Genomic DNA, 12,699 nt, shown 5'->3' with positions numbered 1-12,699 from the left:
GTTGCGGCGAATGGGGACTATTCTTTGTTGCGGTGCTCAGGCTTCTCATTGTGGTGGCTTCTCTTTGTTGTGGAGCATGGGCTCTAGGCACACGGGCTTCAGTGGTTTTGGCACGTGGGCTCAGTAGTTGTGGCTTGCTGGCTCTAAAGCTCAGGCTCAGTAATTGTGGCCCACAGGTTTATTTGCTCCACAGCATGTGGGATCTTCCCAGACCAGGGCTCGAACCCGTGTCCCCTGCATTGGCAGGTGGATTCTTAACCACTGCGCCACCAGGGAAACACTCATTAGTTTCTGATTTATCCTCCCTGTTTTTATTTTGCCCAAATGGGCAGATGCATGTATATTTTCATATATCCTCTTGTTTCTAATATGAATAGTAGCATACTATATAGTCTTTTGTATTGTGCTTTTTATACTTAATAATATATCCTGGATGTCACTCTAAATCAGTTCATAGAGAACTTTCTCATGCAGTTTTCATATTTTTTTCTTTTCATTTTTATAGTATTCCATTGTGTGAAAAAAATATATCAGTTTACTCAACCACTTTTTTGTATATGGCACTTAGGTTGTTTCCAGTATTTTGCATATTTACATGGTGCAACAGTGGATAACCTTGTGCATATATATTTTTGTATGTTGTAGACATATCTTCAAGGTGGAGTACTAAAATTGTGATTGCTGGTCCAAAAGGTTTAAGTGCATATGTAGTTTTGTTAGGTACCATCAAATTTCACTTCAGATAGTTGAACTAGTTCGTATTCCCACTGCAACATACGTACACCCATGACCTCCCAACAAAAGTGTTGTAATACTTTAAAATTTTTGCCAATATAATATGTTTTTTTTAATGTATTTATTTATTTGGGTGCACTGGGTCTTCGTTGCTGTGCACGGGCTTTCTCTAGCTGCAGCGAGCAGGGGCTACTCTTCCATGTGGTGCGAGGGCTTCTCATTGCAGTGGCTTCTCTTGTTGTGGAGCACAGGCTGTAGGCGTGAGGACTTCAGTAGTTGTGGCACGTGGCTCAGTAGTTGTGGCTTGCAGGCTCTGGAGCACAGGCTCAGTAGTTGTGGTGCACGGGTTTAGTTGCTCTGCAGCATGTGGGATCGTCCCGGACCAGGGATTGAACCCGTGTCCCCTGCATTGGCAGGCGGATTCTTAACCACTGTGCCACCAGGGAAGTCCTAATGTGTTGTTTTAATTTGCTATTTTATTACGAGTGAATTGGAACATTTTATTCATTTGTTTAAGGGCTATTTTTCCATCTTTCTTTTGGAATGCTTGTTCCTGTCTTTTGCTTATTTTTCTATTGGGTTTTTGGTCTTTGTCTCAATTTTTAATAGGTCATTATACGTTAGGGACATTAGTCTTTTGTCTCTGGTATATGTTACACGTATTTTCTCCTGGTTGTCTTTTGACTTTGTCCATAGTGGTTTCTTTCTTATGCAATTAAAATTTTTTTCTCATGTAAAAAAATTTTTTTAAAAAAGGAAATTTATCAATTTTACTGTCTCTGCATTTTGAGTCATAGTTAGAATAAGCCATTTTTTGCACCAGAGTTAAAGATGAATTCATCCATGTTTTCTTTTAGTACTTAGCTTCATTTTTTCACATTTAGATCTTTAATCCATTTGGAGTTTATTCTTATGTATGGCACTAGGTATGAATCTAATTTTATCTTTTCCCAAGTGACTACCCATTTATTCCTGCACTGTTTATTTTTAAAGTCCATTTTTGGCTCAGTAGTTTGAGATCCCACCTTTATCATCTGTCTATTTCTGGACTTTTTATATGTCAGTATCACACTTTTAATTATAGAGGCTTTAATAGTATGTTTTTCATGTCTGGTAGGGCTAGTACTCATCAATTCTCTTTTTTGGTGTTTTTCTAGCAATTTTTGCATATTTGATTTAACTTTATTGCCTTGTCTCGCTCTTTTAAAAAGATTAGTATTTTTAGAGTGATTGCATTGAATTTATAAATTAACATAAGTAGAACAAACATCTTATAAGGGTGAATCATTCTATCCAAAAACAGAGTTGTTTTTTGGTTTTGTTTATCCACTTTTACAGCTTTTAGGAGTGTTTTAAAATTTTCTTTGTAGAGGTTTGCACCTTCCTTGTTAAGTATATTTCTAAGTACAGTAGTTAATAATATTTAAATATTTATTGTTATTATAAATGAAGTTTTCTCTACTGGTATATCCTATAATGGTTTATTGCTTGCTTATTTGAAGGCTATGGGTATTTGTATGTTAATTTTATATACTGCTAATTTACTCCATTTACTCATAAATTCTCCAGGGTTTTTCAGGTATATTTGTCATGTCATCTGCAACAGAGATAGTTTCACTACTTCTTTAACCATTCTTTGGCCTTCAATTGATTTCTCTTGTCTAATTAAATTGACTAATACCTCTCTTACTATGTCAAATAGTGGCAGAGTTGGTGGACATATTGCCTTGTTCCTGATCTTACTGGATAATGTTTCTAGTATTTCCTCATTAAATAAGATAGTGTCTTTAAGACTAGTAGTATTTTAACATATTAAGAGAATATCTCTCAATTCCTATTTTCTTGAGACTTTTAAAATATCATGAATGGATGTTGAATTTTGTCAAAGATTTTCTTAGCACCTATGGAGATTTTTTTTTCCTTAGAGCTGTTAATGTGTTGGATAATAATACTACTAAATACTACTAATAATAGATTTCTTAGTATTGAACCAATCTACAATCCTGGAATACATTCCTCTTGGTTACAGCAAATTCTGTTCTTGGTGTACTAGAGGATTCTGTTTGCCTGTATTTAGATTTTTATATCAGTTTGAGTGAATGATATTGGTCTGTAGTTTTCGTTTTTTGTAATGTCTTTATTAGGTTTAGGTGTTGATGCTATCCTTACTTATTTTTTAAAAAAATGTATTTACTTATTTTTGGCTGCATTGGGTGTTCGTTGCTGTGTGCAGGATTTCTCTAGTTGCGGTGCGTGGGCTTCTCATTGCGGTGGCTTCTCTTGTTGCGGAGCACGGGCTGTAGGTGTGCGGGCTTCAGTAGTTGTGGCACACGGGCTCTAGAGTGCAGGCTCAGTAGTTGTGGTGCACGGGCTTAGTTGCTCTGCAGCATGTGGGATCGTCCCGGACCAGGGATTGAACCCGTGTCCCCTGCGTTGGCAGGCAGATTCTTAACCACTGCGCCACCAGGGAAGTCCTATCCTTACTTCTTAAAAGAAATTAGCATATTTTCATTTATTTTAAGAAATTAGGATGTTTTTATTCCTTTCAGTGCTCTGGAAAAATATGTAGATCATAGGGTTTATTTTGCCTTTAAAGGTTTCATAAATTCCTGTAAATCCATTTGGCTTGGTGCTTTTTATTGTGTGTGTGTGTGTGTGTGTGTGGTGGGGGATTCCTGAACAGCATTCTCTAGTTCTTCTACGGAAATTGATCTGTTCAAGCTTTCTAACTTTCATGGCATCAATTTTGTTAATCTGTTGTTCCTTAGGAAGTTATCCCCTTGCTATTTCTTATTTTTGTATATTTGTGATTCCCTTCCCTTTTTTTCCTTTTAATACGTTTAGCTTGTAGTTTGTCTACTTTGTCAACATTTTTTAAAAACTAGGATTTTGATTTATTAATTGCCTTTATGGGTTTTTTTGGTTTTTTTAGTAGTCTTTAGTTTTATTGCATTGCAAAGAGTGTTGTTTGTAATATTTCCATTTTATGGAAAGCATTGTTTTCTTTTTGACCTAATATATGATCAGTTTTTGTGTATGTGCCGTGGAGCCTTGAGTATGTGTATTATTATCATCTAGGAACAATAAACATGTCTCACTGATTATTTTGTTCAGTTGGCTTATCTTTATGTGTTTTTTCATGCTTGATCTGTCTTGTACTAAAAGGTATATTAACGTCTCTTATTATTGTGTTTTTCTTTATGTCCCTCTGCATCTTCTATAGTTTTTGTTTTATAAAGGTGGTTACTTGTGTTATTTGATACATAAGAATATCCATAACTGTTACATCTTCATTATGAACTTTAACATTAAAAAATATCCCTCATTGTCACATTTGATGCTTTGGGTTGTGAATTCTACTTTGGTAATCAGGATCGCCACACTCCCTCCTTTTCTGGTTTATTTCACTTAGCATAGTGTCTTCAAGGTTCATTCATGTTGTAGCATGTGGCAGGATTTCCTTCTTTTTTAAGGTTGAATAATACTCCATTATATGTTTATGACACATTTTCTTTATCCATTCATCTGTCAATAAATATTTTAGGTTACTTCAATTTCTTGGCTATTATGAATAAAGCTGTAATGAACATGAACATGCAGATATCTCTTCCAGATCCTGATTTCTTTTGAATAAACACCCAGAAGTAGAATTACTGGATCATATGGTAATTCTATTTTTAATGTTTTGAGGCGACTTCATGCTGTTTTCCATTTTGGCTGCACAGTTTTATATTCCCACCAATAGGGCACAGCGTTCCAGTTGCTCTGCATCCTCACCAACACTTGTTATTTTCTGAGTTTGATAGTGGACAACCTCTTGGGTGTGGTATCTTATGGAGGTTTTGATTTGTATTTCTCTGATGATTAGTGATGTTGACCATCTTTTCATATTCTTATTGGTCATCTGTATGTCTTCTTTGGAGAAATGTCTATTCAAAAGACATTTAAAAATCAGATTATTTGTTTTCTTTTTGTTGAGTCTGGTCTAATTATTTTGCCTTATAAGTTATTTGATTTTTTTTTCAGGTAACTGTTGGGGATTTTATCTTTGTCATTGAAATAAAATAGTTTTATTACTCAGATATGTCTTGGGCACAATAGTTCTGGGTTAATTTTCCCAGGTACCTAGCGGGTCCTTTCAATGTATAGATTCAGGTCTTCGATTTCTGGAAGTTTTCCAGGATTATATTTCTAAGTATTAGTTCTGTTCCACTACTTTATTTTTTAGGGGCTTTGATAATATGAATATTATTCTTGGCCTGTCTTCCATTTCTGCTACTTTCACTCTAACCCTTCTTACTTCTTTCTTTATGTCATTTTCATACTCTTGCTTGTTTTCCTGGCTTGTCCTTTACTGAGTATGTGGTTGAGTATATTATCTCTTGGTATCTTGCAGTTTATTCTTTATTTTTGTGGTAATTTTTTCTTTTTCCTCCATTTCTTTTCTGAGTTCAGTCAGCAGTCTTTTTCATCCCCCCCCCACCTTTTTGGACTTTTTCTGTTCTTAATTTTTGAATTTCTGATTCAGACTGTTGAATACTTCAAATGCTTGAGTATGTTTAACTCTGTTTAGGGTGTGACCTTATAGTTTTCTTTTGCTTCATGGTTATTTTTCTGGGTAAAATTTGCCTTGGTTGATAGGTGTGGGATTTTGTTTTTTAATTTTTACTATTAACTCTCTATGGGTTTGTTATTTTTTTCCTCCTGTTGATTTTTGTGGTGTTCGGGTGTTTTACGGATTCTGTTTAATGGTGCTATGCCAGTTTAGTAATGTCCAGATATTTTCACATATGTTTTCTGTCTGTTTTGTGGTGATGGTGGGGAGTGGGGCAGTCGTGATTCCTCCAATTTCGTTGTTCTCTTTTGTCTTGCAGGACTCTTAAGTTTTTACCCCTTGTTCCTTTTCCCCCGAACACTGAATTACTATGGATGCTCTTCATCCTTTGCTTTTTGCCTCCTACAGAAGTTCCTTCAAATTGCTTGGCTTTAAAGTCCATTACTTGTAGTCAGTATTCTGGTCTGAGTTCTTTCTGTAGACTTTTGAGACTTAGAATTGCCTTCTTCCTTGTGATGGTTTTATATTGAACTTGTATACTGCACTACCTTCCCTCTCCAAACTTCTCCAAAGTTCTTGATCAGCCCTGCAGGGACAGGAGCATGAGATTTCCCACGCTAGGATAGAGCAATTGCCCCTTTTTATTTCCAGTTCTTTTGAAGTTTAGACATTCTCTGTCTTCAAGTTATGAGGGCTGAGGGCATAGTTTCTGTGTAGATTCATTTCCCTTCTTACTGTTCTGTATTGTTTTGGGAGGAAATATTGGGAGATGGGAGCTATGGCCCACCATTGTCTTTAATTATCCATCAGTCCTGTCGATTCTGTTTTATTTTCTAAATGTAGATATGAACATGGTCTCAAACATACATGTATCTGTGTGAAAATTCTAGAAAAAGACACAGGAAACATGTTTGAGTCATTATTAGGGTTAGATGAGGTTGTAAGTGCCCTTTGAAGAAGAGACACCCGGGAATTCTTCTTTTTTCTCTGCACACTCATAAAGAAAAAATCATGTGAGCACACAGGAAAATGTTGGTCATCTATAAGCTAAGAGAAGAGGTCTCAGAATGAAACTGGTGCTTTGATCTCGGATTTACCAGCCTCCAGAACTGTGAAAAAATAAATTTCTGTTGTTTAAGCCACCCAGTCTGTGGTGTTTCTGTTATGGCAGCCCAGGCAGACTAAGATACACCGACAACACACACACACACACACACACACACACACACACACACACACGTATATTCGCAAATACACGTACACTCATATATCACTTATCACGGCTTTGTTTGTAGTAGTAAAAAATTGGATAGCTGAAAATATATCTTAGTAGGGGACTGGGTAAATAAATTATGACAGAAACATATATTGGAGTACCGTTCAGTCATTGCATACAATGTATATTTTCATTTATTGATGTGAAAGATGTATACAATATATTAAGTGAAACAGTTTATAAAACAGCTTAAAGTATGTTCCCATTTTATTAAAAAAATAAGTTTTTAAAGGAAGTGTACCCCAAATATTGAAAATAGATTTTACTGGACTTAGGATTACATGTAGTTTTAATTTTCTTTTGTATATTTCTGTGTTGTCTTTTTTCATAAGTCGCTATTTTTATAATAAATATTTGAATTTGTAAAAAGTTTTAAAAACACTGAATAGAAAAATCTGTATATATGTAATATATCCTTTGGGAAGACATGTTTGTTTAATATGAATTAATTTTTCTGGATGTAGTTGTAAGAAATAAGCATTGAGGTTTAAAGGCAAAGGACCACTCTTAAATAGGGTTGCCAGATTTCTATTTGCTAAATCTGGCAACCCTATCTTAAAGGAAAGTTGATTTGCTTTGTATATTTGAGATTCCAAAAGTATTCTTGGTAGAAAGAACCCTAGTCTTTTTTATTGTGCAAGTGAGGATGCTAAGGTTCACAGAGGTGATGACTTCCTTAAGGTCATCCAGCAACTCAGGTGGGCATCAGGACCACAGCTCAGTCTTGGATGATTCTTGCCACCCTGTTTTGCCTGTCAACCTTCTGTTGTTTTAGCCTGCTAACTGATCGCTAAGTCTATTAAAAGTGATTACAGGAGTTAATCTAAGCAGTGTTGTTACGTTGTCTTTAATCCAGTTCTAAAGGTTTTTTTTTTAATGCAATAAGACTGTACAATGTTGGTTGAATGTAAATAATGGTATTACCTACCCAAATTGCTTTATTTAGTTATCCTGGTGAAATCCTGTAATTTTGATTGAAAATATGACCAGAGCGTATTAAAATTTTTTAATATTAAAATACTTTTAATGTGAAATAATTTCTAGGTTAAAAGCCTTTCCTTACTGGCATTCTTTTTTAACTGGAAGCAAAAAAAATGAACTGTTCCCATTTGGGAGATATATGTATATCCACCTCCTCAGCCCATGTGGGCTGTATTCCATGATGATCTTTTGGAACATTTGGTGAACGTTTAGTAGACATTCAGGTCTACTAACAGGCAACACTACTTAAACATACACCTAGACAGCTACTTTTGCTTTATGGAGACTGATTTTCTAGAGACTGATTAGCATAAAGGTTGAGTGCAGTCTCTGGAGTTAGCCTGCTGGGGCTTTACATTTCTAATCCACATACTCTCTAGTTTTATCATCTGTGAAATAAGCATAATGGTGATGCCTGCTTCACAAGATTATTGTTGTTGCAGTTAAATTATGGTAATACAGGTCAAGCATTTATAACAGTGCCTGGCTTATAATAATAAACACTAACACATATAGCACTTACTGCTATTATTCTAGTCAACTTATTTTATAGTATCACAAGCAAAAGTAATTTGAGAAGGCAGTATGTGAGATATTTGAAAAAGATATTCATCAACATCAGTATCTGTAGCCATTAAATGTTCTATTGAGTAGATAATGCTCACTCTCTGGCTAGTAGTCTTTGGGCATTCAAATGTGCAGTTTGCAAAAAAAAAAAAAAAGAAAAAAGTTTATGCTGCAGTATGGAATCTGCCTTAACATTCCTTTAACATCACAGAAATGCAAAGAAACTGTCTTGTAGACCATAATTTTCCGTATTGAAAATTGCCCATAATATACTTTTTATTAAAGATTGAATTATTCTTTTGTGTTCAGACTCTGCAAAAAAGTATGTCAATATGCAGTTATGGACCATAATCACATTCAAACATTAGGGTGGGAGGAATTTTCTAATATATTAATGTTTTATGGGAAATTATATTCTGTGCCCTGTTTCAGGATTATTGACCTTTCCATTTGGAAGAATATGAAAGATGCTATCTGAATCACTAAATAAACTCACATATAAACAATCATTATTCCCTGTGGACATGTTATTCTGGGAACAGACTTTTAGAATACAAAATTTTAGGGGCAAATAAGCTAAATTAAATGTTCCATATATTTTAAAATTTAGATTTAATTGACATATTAGTTCTGGGGTACAACATAATGATTTGATATTTGTATATAAAGTTGGCCCTATGTATCCTCTGGTTCTGCATCTGAGGATTTAACCAACTGTAGATCGAAATTGTTGGGGAAAAAAAATCCAGAAAGTTCCAAAAAGCAAAACTTGAATTTGCATCACGCTGGCAAATACTTACATAGTGTTTACTTTGTATTAAGTATTACAAGTAATCTAGAGATGATTTAAAGTATACAGGAGGGTGAGTATAGGTTATGTGCAAATAAATACTATGTCATTTTGTATAAGGTACTTGAGCATCCATGGATTTTGGTATTTGCAGGGGACCTGGAACCAATGCCCCTCGGATACCAAGGGACTACTGTATTGCAAAATGATCAATGCAGTAAGTCTAGTTAATAGTCAACATCCATCACCATACATAGTTACAAAATTTTGTTTTCTTATGATGAAAACTTTTAAGATCTACTCTTTTAGCAACTTTCAGATATACAACACAATATTATTAACTATAGTCTCCATGTTGTACATTATATCCCCATGACTTGCTTACTTTATAGCTGGGAGTTTGTACATTTTTAACCCCTTTCACCCATTTTGCTCACCCTCCACTCATAATACACTTTTAATGCTGAATATAACTGAATGAAGGCTGTACTTTGCAGTATTGAGAACTGTCTTCTAGGTGTTAGATCTTAAACTCTTCAGGGCTCATTTCAAGGTATCTTTTTAAAGGGCTGCCTAATTTTATACTTTGTTTCAAGGCCAGAGAGTTACTGAAACATACTGTTCTTTTCTAGTGAGTGGATTGGATCATATCTACTTTTAGCCATGCCTTTTACCTATGATTCTGTATAGTTAAACATCTAGCATTCAATTTAGAATTGTGTTTAATTTATTATTATTTCTTTGATAAAATTGATTTGTATCATACTCTTTCCAAGATACTATTGAATTTTTAACCAATTTTTTATAACCTTCCCCTAAGGTATTCCCATCTGTCAGCAGCACTTAATTTGGAATAACATGGAACTTGAAGATGATTATTGCTTGAATGATTACAAGTGAGTGTAACTGCGTATCAGATATCTTATAGACGCTCAGAATTATGACTCCATATACCAGTGTTTTTCTTCTGAATCCTTGAATCATGTCTCTTCTTCTTCTGAATAGTTTTTATCCCTAGATTTTAGTGTAAATCCTGAACTTTAAGGTGTGTTGGCTCAGTACCCATGCTACCTGATCTTTGTCCTCTGATTCTTTGTTTTACCTTTTCATTATTCACACCAAGCTACTTACCCCTGCCTTTTTAGACTTCCTCTTCTTATCTTGCCTTCTTTGCTCCTTTCTTTGAATATCGACTCATTTCCATCTGGCTACCTTCCTTTTCTTTCCATTTTCACAAGAGTACTGGGTAAGAGAGTATTGCTCTTCACCAAGTCTTTCATTTTTCTTAGGCCCTCCTAATGCGATACTAAGTGACACTGTGTGCATCAGTGATTGTAGATACACCATCAGACCTTTTGTCTTTCTCCCTTCTCTCACATAGTTCTTCATTCTTTCCTTAAGAAAAAGGGTCAGAGGCCATGTGGAATAGCTGGGAGCACACTGGGAGTTGGGAGATCTTGTAGATTTGTTATTCTTCTATTGTTTTATTTTATTAAATAGATCTGATATTTATAACACTTTGGGTCTTGAACAAGCTTCTTTTCTTCTTAGGGCCTGACATATGAAATGAAGAGGCTAAACCACAGAGGTCCTTTTCATACTTTTATTCATGTCATATTTAAGGCTTATGAGAACTTCTTCATGTTTTCATTATTTATGCAAGTAAATAAGTTAACATTTTATATTTATGCACATTGCTATATCTTTTTTATTATCTTTTAGAGAGTAGGCACTGTGATAAACCAGCACATAATTATGTGTATATTTAACACTGAATGTATTTTGATGATTGTGGTTTATTTTTGTGTTAATTATCCACAGCATTTCAGAAGGTTGTACCTTGAAGCTGGTTTTGGCTATGCGTGGTGGACCTATAAATACTAGAAGAGGTAGGCATATGTTAAAATTATGTATATTAAAAGCAATTTGACAATAATAATCTTCAAGCCAGGTGGTGTTTTTATAGCCTCAGGTTTTATCCAGGTTCTCTTTCTGCTATTAGGTCTTAGAAGAACCTCGTTGTTTCTCTCAGCATTGTTCTTTTTTTATTTTATTTTTTAAATTTTTATTTTATTTTTTATTGAAGTATAGTTGATTTACAATGTTGTGTTAGTTTCAGGTTTACAGCAAAGTGATTCAGTTATACATATATATGAATATATATATTTATTTCAGATTCTTTTCCCTTATAGGTTATTACAAAATATTGAGTATAGTTCCCTGTGCTATATAGTAGGTCCTCCTGCATTTTTTGTTTGTTTGTTTTTGCGGTACGCGGGCCTCTCACTGTTGTGGCCTCTCCCATTGCGGAGCACAGGTTCCGGACGCGCAGCCTCAATGGCCGTGGCTCATGGGCCCAGCTGCTCCGCAGCATGTGGGATCTTCCCAGACCAGGGCACGAACCCGTGTTCCCTGCATCAGCAGGCGGACTCTCAACCACTGTGCCACCAGGGAAGCCCTAGCCTTGTTTTTTAAAGCCTAAATGAGGGGCAGGAGCTCATATTCCAGAAAATCTCATGATTCCTGATTCAGTCCAAAGAGATTTAAATATAAACCTCACCAGTATAGGGAAGGGCAGTGGGATGGCATAGTACAAGTATTACGTTGTTATCATTGTGTTTAGGTTCATTTTACTGGTCTTGTTGCTTTTTTAATCCACTGAGTCTTCAACTCCTGGGGTAATGATTGCTGTAGGAAATTCCAAAGATACCTCTTAGCCTGGTTTGTGATGCATTTGGGTTTTATAGATATTATCATAGTCCTGTTGAAGCCTTTTTTTCAGAATGTGGGTGGTCTCTGAGAGAGACATTCAGCAAATACATTTTGAACATCTACTAGATGTTCAGTGCAGTATTTCATGGGAGAAGTTCCTGCTTCATCACAGTGTCCACAATAAACATGTGAAGAATTGATGTTACTTCAAGCAGCTGTAAGTGCTGGAGGGAATAGGGTAACATGACAGTGTCCGTGGAAGTAGGGTAGTAGGAGGACAATTGTGGAAGAGCCCTTGGAGATGATGATGTGAACAGAGACTTGATTAACAAGGAGGTTCTAAGCATGGGAAGAACTGGGCGTGTTCATGTTTGTCCCTGATTCAGGTATATCAGATGGATCCCCACAGAGCAGAGGCATGCTTAGATTTCTCAGAGTAGTCCTGCTCTGTGGGCCTCGTCTGGGGAAGGCCTTTGTATTTGTTTGATCCTTCACTAACCAGAAAATTGAATGTTGAGTACTGATTCCACTCATGGCTTATACTTCTTCCACAAGTCAGATTTCATCTCCATGCTCCATAATTTTGATTAGAAAATAAGGTTATCACCATCTATTTCCTAGCTATTTCAAGAGGATTTTGTGAGATATGTTACTTTGGCTGTTGAACTGTTTTGGATAAGTTAGAAAAAAACAAAGATAATAATGTTAGAGCTGATTAACTAGATTCGTAATATCAGGGACTTTCTATTCGTTGGACTTATGAAATTGCCCCACGTAACATTAAATGATGTTTATAGTAGCCATTCTGAGGGTAGTAGAAGAACCCTAGTGTGTTTACTGAGCCGTTATAAGACGCTAATTTAGTGACATATGAATTCCATTGTATTATAGTTTTCAAAGTTTGTTATTTGTGTATAGTATTGTCTTTAAACAGAATGTTTTATCAGGCACCTACTTTTCTTACTAGGACTAAAAATATGTTTATGAGGATAAGTACACAGATTCTGAGTTAAAAATACATGTATTTTTTTTAACTTAAAACAAAATGAAAGTGGAAGGCATCATTACCCTTCGGTAGTTGAA

General features: G+C 35.3%; 1 protein-coding gene across 2 annotated transcripts in view; it reads left to right on the top strand.

Annotated features, from left to right (window-relative positions):
- Positions 1-12,699, top strand: part of ZFAND4 (zinc finger AN1-type containing 4) — a gene marked incomplete at both ends in the record, with an annotated part of 56,351 nt that overhangs the window by 15,206 nt on the left and 28,446 nt on the right. Inside the window, 2 exons of one of the 2 annotated variants that reach the window (XM_082854087.1) lie at positions 9,725-9,800; positions 10,726-10,793. In XM_082854087.1, coding sequence (XP_082710213.1) covers positions 9,725-9,800; positions 10,726-10,793 — 144 coding nt within the window. Of the gene's footprint in view, positions 1-9,724; positions 9,801-10,725; positions 10,794-12,699 lie in introns of those variants that run through there. The other variant, XM_082854088.1, reaches the window with a different exon arrangement.

The sequence above is a fragment of the Leucopleurus acutus genome, assembly GCF_964270905.1.
Source record: "Leucopleurus acutus genome assembly, chromosome: 14".
Lineage (NCBI taxonomy): Eukaryota > Metazoa > Chordata > Mammalia > Artiodactyla > Delphinidae > Leucopleurus > Leucopleurus acutus.
The sequence above is the reverse complement of the archived record's forward strand: the minus strand, read 5'-3'. Positions and strand labels throughout refer to the sequence as shown.